Source organism: Salvelinus alpinus, chromosome 16 (genome assembly GCF_045679555.1).
Source record: "Salvelinus alpinus chromosome 16, SLU_Salpinus.1, whole genome shotgun sequence".
Lineage (NCBI taxonomy): Eukaryota > Metazoa > Chordata > Actinopteri > Salmoniformes > Salmonidae > Salvelinus > Salvelinus alpinus.
Window position 1 is genome coordinate 19,083,492 of NC_092101.1, and position 14,768 is coordinate 19,098,259.

Consider the following 14,768-nt stretch of genomic DNA (forward strand, 5'->3'; position numbering starts at 1 on the left):
CACTCCTGTGTTCCAATGGCACATTGTGTTAGCTAATCCAAGTTTATAATTTTAAAAGGCTAATTGATCATTAGAAAACCCTTTTGCAATTATGTTTGCACAGCTGAAAACTGTTGTCCTGATTAAAGAAGCAATAAAACTGGCCTTCTTTAGACTAGTTGAGTATCTGGAGCATCAGTATTTGTGAGTTCGATTACAGGCTCCAAATGGCCAGAAACAAATAACTTTCTTCTGAAACTCGTCAGTCTATTCTTGTTCTGAGAAATGAAGGCTATTGCATACGAGAAATTGCCATGAAACTGAAGATCTCATACAACGCTGTGGACTACTCCCTTCACAGAACAGCGCAAACTGGTTTGAACGGTAGTGTACATAAAATTCACTGAAAACCCACAGTTATATTAACAGTATTGCACTTTTCAAGTAACCAACTTTTGGCCAGCTAATAGCCTAACCACCGATCAAGCAACATGCAGGATTCTTTTGCTGTGACAATGTAGGTCAAATTAAGATCACACATCTGTACATATTACATCATGTTCGGGCAGTGATTATTATAACCAACTCAGATATGCAACACAGTGTTAATTGTGTTACTTTCTAATTCAGCGTGATATCGGAGAAGAGACCTCATCACACTCATTTACCATGCACCATTACACTCTTATCACTATCATGCACACCGACATCTCTTGCTCTCTCCTCTAAAAATGTATTTTGTCTCTCCACTCTTCTTTCTATACGCACACACACAAGATCACATCACACACACAAAAATAAGAGGAAATGCCAAATGTTTTGTCAGGCGGGAGCACAATTCATCTAGGCTAACCGGAGAGAGGCCTCGCAACTGGCAAGAACATTTTTATTTATTTTTTAAATAAATAAATAAAAAGCAGAGAGAAAGAAGAAACAACACGAATAACCCCTTTTCAATATCTCCCTGGCACAATCCCAGACTAAACTGTCTGGAGCCCCTCAGCTGGAGAGAACAGAATGCTCAGGAGGAGAGAGAGAAAGCGAGGGAGAGTGGGAGGAGGAAGAGAGCAGGCTGAACACAAAACCCAGATGTGAATTCTCCTCGACATTCAGTTCTACACACCCCCTTCAATTTCAACTCTAATGCTGCCGCAGTTCATCTGCACCCACTCTCACACACAAAGGCACACAAAGCACGTACTCACACACACACACACACACAAACGGGCTAACAAAAATGCGGATACACACACATAGGCAAACATAAGTGGGGATACACACACGTAGCTCCCCTCGCGCTTTCTCGCCTCTGAATTTCTAAATATTTCATCCCCGTCAAATAAAGGAGTAGGGGTGATGAATTGTACTCATGAGGCAGAGTGGAGGCTGTGTATGCACTTGTGTGTGTGTGCAAGCGAGCGTGTTTGTGACGCTATTTTTCACTGCGTGTTCCGTGCTGCTGGTGTGGCTATCAGGGAGGAACCGTCAATCTTTTAGGGTGGCCGCGATCGCCAGACGAGGTCGCAGATAAGTCCAGGTCCACAGAGGCACATCGCTCTACCCCAGCGGCCTGCCCATAAATTACTCCCCACACACCCTGATCAATGGGCACTGGGCACCAGATGAGCCCCTTAGACAGTAGTACGCTACTCTTCCACTGATCATGTAGGAATATACCTAGATTAGAGCTTTAACCTGTGCAGTACTGTACTGCTCCTTCCATTAGAACAAGCCCTCTGTGAGTAATGATGCTTTCTCATCGATGCCACAGAGAGATGATTCACTGTCCGTCTGTCTACAGGCAGCATGATGGGAAGTAGGGGTGTGCCGACATGGTCGTACTCGTATCCGCAAGTTGACAGTTGATAGTCGGATCGGATGATATTAGTGATCGGTAGACGTTGGCAAAACACCTCCCTGCACATTCTCACTGCAAAAAAGCTGCAGATTAAGAGCAGTGAACAGAGGGGTGTGTGTGTCCTCAACTTGCAGCGGGCACCCACGTTTGCTGTCTGTCACTCAGAATGCGCAGCAGCGGTTCATATTTTTTCTCCTACGCTTGCCCCGCTTGTTAGATATTACGCACATTGATAGCAAACATCCTCGCTAGAGGTCGACCGATTATGATTTTTCAACGCGGATACCGATACCGATTATTGGAGGACCAAAAAAAGCCGATACCGATTAATCGGACGTTTTTTTTTGTTTTGTAATAATGACAATTACAACACTACTGAATGAACACTTATTTTAACTTAATATAATACATCAATAAAGTCAATTTAGCCTCAAATAAATAATGAAACATGTTCAATTTAGTTTAAATAATGCAAAGTGTTGGAGAAGAAAGTAAAAGTGCAATATGTGCCATGTAAGAAAGCTAACGTTTAAGTTCCTTGCTCAGAACATGAGAACATATGAAAGCTGGTGGTTCCTTTTAACATGAGTCTTCAATATTCCCAGGTAAGAAGTTTTAGGTTGTAGTTATTATAGGAATTATAGGGCTATTTCTCTCTGTACGATTTGTATTTCATATACCTTTGACTATTGGATGTTCTTATAGGCACTTTATTATTGCCAGTGTAACAGTATAGCTTCCATCCCTCTCCTCGCCGCTACCTGGGCTCGAACCAGGAACACATCGACAACAGCCACCCTCGAAGCAGCGTTATCCATGCAGAGCAAGGGGAACAACTACTCCAAGTCTCAGAGCGAGTGACGTTTGAAACGCTATTAGCGCGCACCCCGCTAACTAGCTAGCCATTTCACATCGGTTACACCAGCCTAATCTCGGGAGTTGATAGGCTTGAATTCATAAACAGCAGAGCTGCTGGCAAAACGCACAAAAGTGCTGTTTGAATGAATGCTTACCAGCCTGCTGGTGCCCACCATCGCTCAGTCAGACTGCTCTATCAAATCATAGACTTAATTATAACATAATAACACACAGAAATACGAGCCGTAGGTCATTAATATGGTCGAATCCGGAAACTATCATCTCGAAAACAAAACATGAATTATTTCAGTGAAATACGGAACCGTTCCGTATTTTATCTAACGGGTGGCATCCATAAGTCTAAATATTCCTGTTACATTGCACAACCTTCAATGTTATGTCATAATTACGTAAAATTCTGGCAAATTAGTTCGCAATGAGCCAGGCGGCCCAAACTGTTGCATATACCCTGACTCTGCGTGCAATGAACGCAAGAGAAGTGACACAATTTCACCTGGTTAATATTGCCTGCTAACCTGGATTTCTTTTAGCTAAATATGCAGGTTTAAAAATATATACTTCTGTGTAGTGATTTTAACCCACCGTTCCTAGGCCGTCATTGAAAATAAGAATATATATATAAAAAAATAAAAAAATAAAAACGGCATCCAAAATTACCGATTTCCGATTGTTATGAAAACTTGAAATCGGCCCTAATTAATCGGCCATTCCCATTAATCGGTCGACCTCTAATCCTCGCCATGTGATTTATCATAGTAACAGGCAGCAGAAATCTAAATCATCAGACCGAAAACTGATCGGGTGAAATTCTGAAGCAAGTGGATGGAAAAATACAGCTTTCCTCTATCCAATCATGGCAGCAGGATCAACATACAGCCCGCCCTTCTCTTTACAGCCAGTTGAGTCATTTAGACCACCTAGAACCTCACACATGACTGATTGACATGAGAAAGATGCGTGCTGGCACCCAAAAATAACTTTCTTTCCCCGATCACGGATAATAAAATAATAAAATACTCGGATCATAACCGTAGTCCGGAAATTGTCCATATCCATTAGGATTCTTGTTTTGTCCGACTACTCGGCACACACAAGGAGAAGAACAGATTCCTCTCTCAGATATCACTGCTGAAGGAGGGGTTCCTATTAACGTAGCACGAGAGACTTACCTGCTTGTGCATTTCGATGTTCAGCCCATAGGACATCTCATAGTACTGTAAAGTAGAAGGAAGAGGAGGCGTTATTATATATACAGTATAATAATGGAAGGAGGGAAATGACATTATGTCCTGTAGACAGATTGTCTATATGCATTTCTGACTGTCCCACAGAGCAGTCTACAGCAGCCATCTCCTGGGTGTCATGTATCATGTCATTACATCAGGTCGAACCCTTTACACACATCCTGTTATAGGTGTCCTTCTGTGTGTCGCTGTGAGAAGGGATGGTGTGTGTGTTCTGTGTTAATGAGCGGGCCAGTGGCTCAGCATTTGCCCTGTTAAATCACCCTCTCGGTCTGTGAAGGCATGGGCTCCAACGCTCTAAAACAAACACACATACACACACACACGAGAGAGGAGAGCAAGCCTTCCACCCCAAACGGCATGTCCCTAAAGCAATTATGGTGCTGGGGAAATGGAGGTGCTTGCGTTAGCAGGCGGCGAAGCGGGGGAACCCGATAGGCAATTAGGGGAGGGGGGGGCAGGCTGGGCTGAAGCTCCACACACACTGACCTGCTGATGGATACGAGTGCAGCGCTGCACAGATTAGATGAGATTAAGCCAGTCAACGGATCAATTAGAGACAGAATATCAGACAGCTACACAGGCCTGGCAAGAGACAATGAGATTAGCGAGAGGTGGAGAGTATGTGTCGGGGGGAGGATGTAGGGAAGAGGGGGAGGATGACATAACGACATCAGAGACAAAAAAGACCACAGATGAGATGAGGAGGAATCATAAAAGGGAGGAGAGAGAGAACAACGACATAGAAATACACAGAGAGGAGGGAGAGGCAGGAGAAAAGGCGAAGAGAGAGAAATAGATGGGAACAGGGCTACACAGGAGGAGGGGGTAAAATAGAGTAGAGACATGACAAAAAGAGAGAGAAATCATATGCTCAACATCGCTGCAATACTGCTATATGTTGTAGTTGCAAGACTAAAAGAGTGCCAAATTCAAAAATATCCCATAATAAAAAGGTGAAAGTATGTTTTGTTGAGATATCATATCATTGCAGTGTTTAACATCCCCCTGCCTGTACAGTAGTTGGTATGAATGTGATTCCATGTGACTGGGCTAGCGGGCCCTGGGGCAGACTGACAGAGCAGGGTCACTCACTCACGCACACACAGCACAGAAACACACACAGACTCTCACCATGATATAATGACGCTGCATCTCAGACTTCTCACTTGCCAGCTTGTCACACTCTAGTTTCAAACTGCAGAAAAAGGAGAGAAAAACAGAACATCTTTTTAGTCTACAGGAAGCATCCATCATATCTCTTCAGAGAGACAGGAAATGATTTCATCCTTCCCTCAGCAGATCTAACATGGTGTCAATCCACCAAAGGATCCCAAATATACCCCAATAAAAGGCCAATATATACACCCAGATTGCTTTAAATGTCCTGCCTATAAATAGTGGCTGGTTGGTGAATGTGCAACTCTGACGCGTCGCAGACAGCCATTAGCCGTAATCATGTCAGTGTGCTCGCTGCAGATGTCACAGGAGGTGACAGGACAAAGGAGGCCAAGTCACAAACTTGGCTACCATATTAGAATGGTTCCGGTGTTGACGTCCCCCCTGGAAAGCATTCTGATTAATAATGATACAGAGGGAGAAGAGTTTACATCAGACAAGGGTTTATAATGGTGTATTTACATTAAGATAGTCTTTGGGATCTGGATCTGTGCCGTCAGTGTCACTGTGAATGACGGCTCAATTAGGCAGAGCATTAGCTGTGGCTATTCTCATCATTGGTCCTAAATGGGAAACTGCTGCTCATAGCCACCACTGATTCTGTCACTTACATGGAAAAATAGTGGATGCAAATGGAATCATAAAAGTGGCGCTGTTAACCCAGCCCAAAGTGAAAAGGTTAAAGAATAAACCACCTCATTACAATTCAAGAGCAGTCCTCAGATTCCCTGACCAAACAAGTGCTCAGGGGGCGCATTTCATTCAGACAGCTTTCTCCCTCCGGCCCTCCATCTCTACTCCTCTTTCGCCTGCAGCCTCCACTTAGCCAAATCGCTTTTCCCTTCAAAACAAAAAAAATCCAACAGCAGCCACACAGAGGTTGGTTGTCATGACGACCAGCATCCCCTGCTCTCACCCTACCTGAGACCCTATTGGGATTGTCTTTGTGCGCCTGTGATTGGTGGAGGCGGCCCAGGGGTCCAGAGAGACGCTCTCAAACGACACTTTGATAGAGTTTTATTGCCGCTCCTTCCGCCTCTAAATCGCTCCTGCTGTCATCTTTATTTTGATTTATGTATTCCCTGAACTATTTATGCACGTGAAGGAGGGGGGGGAGCGACAGTTACAATGCTCACTACTATACTCAGGAGACCGCCTGCAGAACATTTCCCTTTAAAAGTGCTGAACGCAGCGTTCTACAAAGCCTTGTCTATGGCGCTTCAGCTCAAGTCAATAGGCGGCGCATATGCATGCTACGAATTCGGCGTAGAGAACAGGTAGTCTTTTCAACTGCTTCTGTCTGCCTCTGAAGGGGGTTAAACGGGGGGGTGGGGGGTTGTCAGGGGAATTACACACCAAAGCCCAGGCACTGAGGTGTTCATGCTATAGGAACAGACTGATGATCAGACAGACAGGAATTTCACACAACGAAAGAACATAGGCTTTTATCTTGCTCTCCTCTGATGAAGCTCAATGAAACAGGGAGGAAAGAACCTTAGCCAATACACACTCTAGTTCCTATACCACAGGTAAAGAGGGGGAACCAGATGCAGTCGGAGCAGTGCAGCTGCTTCTTCAAAGGCTAGAAATCAATAAAGAAGAAACCTTCCTTGGTCCATGAACTCCATTTAAGTCATGAATTAAACAGCAAAACACTGTACACTCTGGGACATCTCAATCCAGGTAAAACTAATTACCTGATACCATCTAGCAATTGCCAATCTTGTTGGGTTGTGGCTATAGTGGTACATCATAACACTGCTTTCTATTGCATGAAAGAACAGTTGTAGACTCGGCTTCCAAATGGAAGTGACACACACATCTATTGATCTGCTCCTAAAAAATATGCAGCAGAAGACCATTAGAACAAAAAATGTGTTTGTCTTGCTGTGAATTATTTGGTATTCTAATCATGTAGGTTATGCCCATGTGATTTTGATAAAAGAAGCATGTGGTGCACACTACACGCTTATGGCAATGACCTAATAGAGTAGAATTCAAGTGCTCTAATCTGTACTCTCACCAACAAATATAATATGGTTATGCTTAATAAAGTGATTCACAAAGAGCAGTTTTAGTATCGTAAAGGACAATTCCGCCATTTTTCAACCTCATTCATCATCTCCAGCACCAAACCAGAGTGAAAACAGAGTATTTCTATGATCTGTGGCTGTAAAGAAAAGGTCCTAAAAAAAAAGATTTTCAAACCCTTCAAGTTTCTAGCCCAAGGGAGGGTATTTTCTTACTCCCCACATCACCGCAAATCTCAGTGTTTGAAATTCACTGTTATTAAAATGTTTTAACTTTTGATGTCATCAGGCAGAACGTTTTATTTTTTCCTACAAAATTTAGAAATGTGCCATTTTTTTTTATACATATGTTAACACTGGTATTGTACTGGAGATAATGAAACTGATGTTGAAAGTTGGAGGAGTTACCGTTTAACCAAATATACTAGTTCCTCTGATAAGCTGTGGTTGGAGGGTGTGAGTGTGATAAGTGTTAAAAATCGTACCTGTGGTATTGTGCTTGGAGGAACTGGAACTCATCCTTGATTCGGTCACACGAGTCAGAGGTCGTGAATTTCAGCTGCTGCGATGAAGCCTGAGACACAGAAACACCATCAAACATGTCAGTGAAATCAGACAGATCTGGCCTGGCTCACACCAGTAGGACTGAGTGTTGTATTGTTATCAGGGTTGGAACCGAAATTATTTTACAATCGTTTCATTCTGAATAGAATTTTAAAAAATTACTGTTCCAACCTGCAAAATATGTTCTGAACAGCTTCCAAACAAAAAGTACCGGTTTTTAATGTTCCTTTTTTAAATTAAAATTACTTTTCCAATCAGTGCGGATAGAGCAGCTTGCTATGGAGCCGGCAAGCTATAGCCTAGTTGTTTATATGCGTGATGGACAGACAAGTGTAGGGCACGAGATGCGACTGACGGGCGGGGAGTGAGCAAGAGAGGGTGGAGGCGGCTTGACTTGAAGCGATAGGCATCTTGTTAATGACATGCATTATCTGAATTTGGCCTACAGAATTATACCTACAGATGAGCACATTCTATGGAGGAACTTTGAATGTCTGAACTTCCGACAGTTGGCTTAACATTAGACCAGAGCTAACGTTAGATAGCTAGCTAAAAAGGTTGTGTGCAGAGCGGCGACAGAATTAAAACTACGTCGTACCTTTTTGTAGTTAATAAATCTGATGTGAAACATGATAACTATAGTATCCTTAACTAGCATTGAAAAAGTTAATCCATTCTTCTGTAATTAAAATCTCTCCCTAATTTCTGAATCACGCTTGAAACATAGCTAGTAGGCTACAGTCACCTGTGCTTTGGAAGGGGAGGGGCAGGTTGCATACACACACTAGCAAAAATGTTCAGCTGGCAGGCACACTAGAATAAGTTTGAGTTACAGTGAGGTCTTTGCATAGGCGCTTTGTTGCGTTTTTTTGTCGGACTGAAATAAAAATGCCTTGAACGTTAAAATAATGTTATCAAGCGGTTCCCATGCTTTTAAAATAACAGTATAGATCACTTTGGTTCCCGGTTCTGATTATGTTCCTCAATTTAGTTATTTTCCGGTTTTCGGTTCCGTCCCCTAAACCGGTTCCAACCCGATTGTCATTATAGTCACATTACTTTACAAGCAGTAGTGGTGGTAGATGGACTAGTTGTGTCTTTGTGCCAAACTCACTGCAGCTTTAAATCCAAATAGGAACAAAATCTTGTTATTTTTCAGCTGACTGCATAATGGGTCAAGTGGGAAATCTCTTAAATGTGTGTAGCATTTCATTTAAAATAACTGTAGGTCTAATATAGTTTAATCAAAAACCTATACAAAAAGGTAATTTCCCCACTCCCGTTGACTCACTCCAGTTGTAACCATTGCCACGGCGCAATCACTACTTTACCTCCAATGCCAACGTGTCAGTGAATGATGAAGCCAAAAACAGTACAGTATGATAGAAATCCCCGATCATTGTGACATTGGCTAGCTAAGCTCATGTGCAGAAACACTTACAACGTGTCAGTTTGTCACTTTCAGGAGGTTGGAGTACTCACATGTTCAGACATTGGCTCTAATCCAGGTTGTGCCTTTACCGTTCAAGAAAGTTAACTAACAAATAATTGTTCACTTCTCAAACCCCAGTCTGGTCAGCTTTGCAAGCGTCCCCGGAAGTCTCGATGTAAAAAAATCCATATTACAGCCTTCGTTGTGACAATTGCGTTGTTTGCTCTATAACCCATTCATTCATACGCCAGCGTTATATACGATAAGGCCATGACAACAAAAATACAGTCAGTGGCGGAATAAATTCAACTAAATATACATTTGTTTCATCACAAAACCGAAGAGCAACACCTGTCTGGTGAAGTACACAAAGCAATTATTGCATGTAACAAACAGTTATGACCTGCAACATGGTCAAGTTCGTTAATGTGTGACAGTTTACTAAACTACTGATTTTAGAACCACAGACTACACAACACAAGTCAGCACAAAGACACCAGGAGCACTTCCGCCGCTATTTCAGAACCATTTCAACTGAAACATTTAAAACGTCAAATCAAGGCTATATGCTTAGTTTAATACACTGAAAACAAACTTAAAGGACATCAAATCTATTTTGTCAAATCACTGTTGCTAAATATCATGTGGCTATCCATTGTACTTATTTCTGTGTGCGTGCAAGCAAAACATTTTTTTTTTTACTCACCCTACTTGTAGACTAGTTGAACGGCAATGCCGTCATCCTCTCTTTCATGTTGGCAAAACGGTCTATGGCTCTGTCATATAGTATGTTTTTTGTTGTCATAGGCTACCTAGCTAAAGTACTTGCTTGCTTAGCTTCCTTGCTTGGGCAACAATGACCCAGCTAAGTTAGCTAGCTAGTTAACGTGAGCCTAAAAAGGCTAGGCTACAGATTGAACTTCAAATCATCTGAGGCCAGTGGCACTACATGCACTACATGACCAAAAAGTATGTGGACACCTGCTCTTCGAACATCTCATTCCAAAATCATGAGCATTATTATGGAGTTGGTCCCCCCCTTTTCTGCTATAACAGCCTACACTCTTCTGGGAAGGCTTTCCACGAGATGTTGGAACATTGACGCAGGGACTTGCTTCCATTCAGCCACAAGAGCATTAGTGAGGTCAGGCACTGATGTTGGGCGATTAGTCGTGGCTCGCAGTCGGCATTACAATTCAACCAAAAGGTATTCGATGGGTTTGAGGTCAGGGCTCTGTGCATGCCAGTCAGGTTCTTCCACACCGAACTTGACAAACCATTTCTGTATGGACCTCAATTTGTGCACGAGGGCTTTATGCTGAAACAGGCAAGGGCCTTCCCCAAACTGTTGCCACAAAGCTGAAAGCACAGAATAGTCTAGAATGTCATAGTATGCTATAGCACTAAGATTTCCCTTCACTGGAACTACGGGGCCTAGCCCGAACCATGAAAAACAGCCCCAGACCATTATCCCTCCTACACCAAACGTTCTTGTGCTGTCTTTGCGTGCAGAGGCAGTTTGCAACACTCACTACCGAGTTCCAAATGAGGACAGACTATTTTTACGCGCTACGCGCTTCGGCGGTCCCGTACTGTGAGCGTATGTGGCCTACCACTTCGCGGTTGAGCCATTGTTGCTCCTACTTGTTTCCACTTCACAGTAACAGCACTTACAGTTGACTGGGGCAGCTCTAGCAGGGCAGACATTTGACAAACTGACTTGGACGTTGAAAGTCACTGAGCTCTTCAGTAAGGCTATTCTACAGCCAATGTTTGTCGATGGAGATTGTATGGCTGTGTGCTCTAATTTGAAGGGGTGTCCACATACTTTTGTATATCTCGTGTATTAACTTATGGTTAGATCAGAATCACCATCATAATATTGGCCTGTATAGAGAATTAAGTCAAAACCACAAGTTCAAATCCCCATCCATGGCTTAGGAAAGGGACAATTTAGCAAGCTTGATACTTGCTAAATCATGTGTGTGTGTGGTGGGGGGCTCAACATGCTACGGCCGCAACATGCCATACTCTTTTGGTCCAGACAGAATCAGATACATGGGCTACACATACTGGGAGAGGGGCGCTGTTTCCCTCGGTTGGATGATTTCTCCGGTGAGATTCAGTCACTTGCGAATGGACAGAAAATGATGAAGAGGTGATTTTTTTATTGGTCAAATATTTGGCATTCATGAATACACGCCACCGTTCATCGCCAAAATCTTGCAATATGGTTATCAGCTGTCTGTGCAGGGCAGGCAACTGTCTTGTGAGTGCTGAGCAACAGCCAAATGGAGCAGTTGCTATGCCATCAGGACATTACGGGAATTTCCTTAAAATCTCACTCCATTGGGATTTTGGACAACGCTTAGAACATTTCAAAATACAAATTAATGTCCCCTCTGATTTCAATAATGCAACATAGGCACTAAAAATTATGGATCTTCAAAGGTTCTGAGAAATGTGTTGAAAAAAACTGAAGATATAGATTTTTATGGACGGCACACTCTGGCTGCCTGTAGATACTGTGATGATAGGTGGTAGTCTAATAGTAGACACCTTTTCCTAAAAGGACATGGCCGGTTCCAGATCTGACAGACTGATACATGAGGGTTTGCCAAATGTTTCCATAACTTAAAGATTTCCTGACTTTTGATAGCCAGTATTCTAACAATCAGGAGACAAAGTTAGGCTAAATGCTAAGCTACACATTCCCTTACTTACAAATCAAAACACTTGGCGACCAAGTGAAAACTGCTAGATATAAGTAGGCCTAATCCATTATCATTATCAACTAAGCAAAATCTCTACACATGCCTATCCGACAGACTTCAAGTTCCAAGCGCTCTAACCTTTAACATTATCTATCCATCCAGCCAACTGTGGCAAAGACAGAGCAAATAGCAGCTATATTGCCTACACAAGACAAAGCCAGTGTCAACAAAAGGCACTTAGGGACAAAACACTAGCTGGTTGTTCGCTGCTCTTCCCGCCCCAGCCCTGCAGCACCACTGAAGTCAGCCTGGCTCTGCAGGTAGCCCCCAGACAGTTTTTTTGTGTGGGGGGTACTGGGGAGGGGTGATCTGGTTGCCTCTGTGTTTAGCACAGTATGCAAACGTTTAAAATACCAAAGGTTCATTGAGTCAATAGCCTCAGGTGGAGCTTTCCAGTGCAGAAAGAGAGAGAGAGAGAGAGAGAGAGAGAGAGAGAGAGAGAGAGAGAGAGAGAGAGAACGAGAGAGAGAAAGGGAACGAGAGAGAGAGAGAAAGGGAACGAGAGAGAAAGTAAGAGGGAGTGAGGGCCCCCAGTGTTTCTTCCCATAAGTTCCTCCCACACAGTAGTCTATCAGCCTCACTCCGAACACAGCTCCAACCCGGAGTAGGTAGAAGTTGCCCTTTAACCACAGATACAGGGTCAGATATTTTTTTTTATCCCCTAAGGGTTAATGTTAGGGTTTGAGGTAGGGTAATCCGATCCTAGATCTATGGTAAGGAGCAACTTTTGCCTCGAGCCAATGAAGAAGTGCCGAAGCGAGAGGCCCCGTCTTCGTCTTTCCAGCAGGTGGCGTGTATTAGCATAAAAAAAAAAAAAACTAAGCCAGGAGTTTTTGTATGGCCAAATGAGTGTGTGGAATTTGGTCAACAAAACATGTAATGGCTTATTTTCTACATGAGGCTTATTTGATCGAATATACGTTTTGTAATGCTTAGGTTGTTACGAGTGCACTGACAAGAGGAACACGTCACAGCCTGGCAACTTTGAAATAAAACAAAACATTATATCAGTTGTTCACATGCGTATCTGCCCTCTAATTGGCTAGAATGGTCCCACCTGATCTCACCTTCTCCCAACGGCCTTCCATCTTTGAAGGCAGTTGAAGGCTCTAATTGTTAGAGCGGCCACTTGAGTATCTGGTAAATATAATGGATAATCTATGCCCGAGCGCCCCACATATGCAGGCCTCTGACCTTTAACCTCACCCACATGCAACCTTTGAAGTACTCTAGGCTATATAAACATGCAGTATGGCTGAGCCTACTGTTGGTGGTGTAGTGCTGTAAAGTGACCAAAAAGAAAAAGCTCTGTGGGACCTTCCAAGCACACAACAGATGGACGCACATAATGTTAATGAAATACTGCCGTAATACGGTGACACATGCCATCTGGCGTGACGAAAAAAAGGTGCCTGCTCTGCGCGGGTGTAAAATGCGTGCACCCGCGCGTGTGTAAGTATTGGCCCAAGTGTGTGAGGTAAGCACGTCTCGATCCAGAGAGAGGACATAAGCCTCCATAAAGATGCTCTGCTGCCTGTGAAGATAACACCTAGTCCTTGGAATGAAACATGCACACACACATACAGTACCAGTCAAAAGTTTGGACAAACCTACTCATTCCAGGGTTTTTCTTTATTTTTACTATTTTTGTCACTGTAGAATAGGTAAGACATCAAAACTACAAAATAACACATATGGAATCATGTAGTAACCAAAAAAAAAGTGATAAACAAATAAAAAAATATGTTATATTTGAGAATCTTCAAAGTACGCGCTCGGCATTCTCTCAACCAGCATCATGAGGTAGTCACCTGGAATGCATTTCAATTAATGGTGTGGGGCGCTTTGCTGGTGACACGGTCAATGATTTATTTAGAATTCAAGACACACCTAACCAGCATGGCTACCACAGCATTCTGCAGCGATAGGCCATCTCATCTGGTTTGTACTTAGTGGGAGTATCATTTGCTTTAAACAGGACAATGACCCAATACACCTCCAGGCCGCGTAAGGGCTATTGAACCAAGAAGCGAGAGTGATGCGGTGCTGCATCAGATGACCTGGTCTCCACAATCACCCAACCTCAACCCAATTGAGATGGTTTGGGATGAGTTGGACCGCAGAGTGAAGGAAAAGCAGCCAACAAGTGCTCAGCATGTGGGAACTCCTTCAAGACTGTTGGAAAAGCATTCCAGGTGAAGCTGGTTGAGAGAATGCCAAGAGTGTGCAACGCTGTCATAAGGGCAAAAGGTGGCTACGTTGAAGAAAGCAAATCATTTTATATTTGAGTTAACACTTTTTTGGTTACTACATGATTCCATATGTGTTATTTCATAGTTGTGATGTCTTCACCATTATTCTACAATGTAGAAAACAGTAAAAATAACGACAAACCCTTGAATGAGTAGGTGTCCAAACTTTTGACTGGTACTGTACATACAGTTGAAGTCAGAAGTTTACATACACTTAGGTTGGAGTCATTAAAACTAGTTTTTCAACCACTCCACAAATTTCTTGTTAACAAACTATAGTTTTGGCAAGTCGGTTAGGACATCTGCTTTGTGCATGACAAGTAATTTTTTCCAACAAATGTTTACAGACAGATTATTTCACTTATAATTCACTGTATACTATTCCAGTGGGTCAGAAGTTTACATACACTAAGTTGACTGTGCCTTTAAACAGCTTGGAAAATTCCAGAAAATGATATCATGGCTTTGGAAGCTTCTGATGGGCTAACTGACATATTTTGAGTCAATTGGAGGTGTACCTGTGGATATATTTTAAGGCATACCTTCAAAATCAGTGCCTCTTTGCTTTACATCATGG

The 14,768-nt window shown here is 42.8% G+C and overlaps 1 protein-coding gene across 3 annotated transcripts in view; it reads right to left on the minus strand.

Moving 5' to 3' along the window:
* LOC139541050 (guanine nucleotide-binding protein subunit alpha-11) overlaps positions 1–14,768 on the minus strand; it is a 114,445-nt gene that overhangs the window by 6,417 nt on the left and 93,260 nt on the right. For all 3 annotated transcript variants that reach the window (XM_071345225.1, XM_071345226.1, XM_071345228.1), the window contains 3 exons: positions 7,655–7,743; positions 5,095–5,158; positions 3,886–3,930 (listed from right to left, as the gene is read on the minus strand). In XM_071345225.1, the coding sequence (XP_071201326.1) occupies positions 3,886–3,930; positions 5,095–5,158; positions 7,655–7,743 (198 nt within the window). The remainder of the gene's footprint in view (positions 1–3,885; positions 3,931–5,094; positions 5,159–7,654; positions 7,744–14,768) is intronic.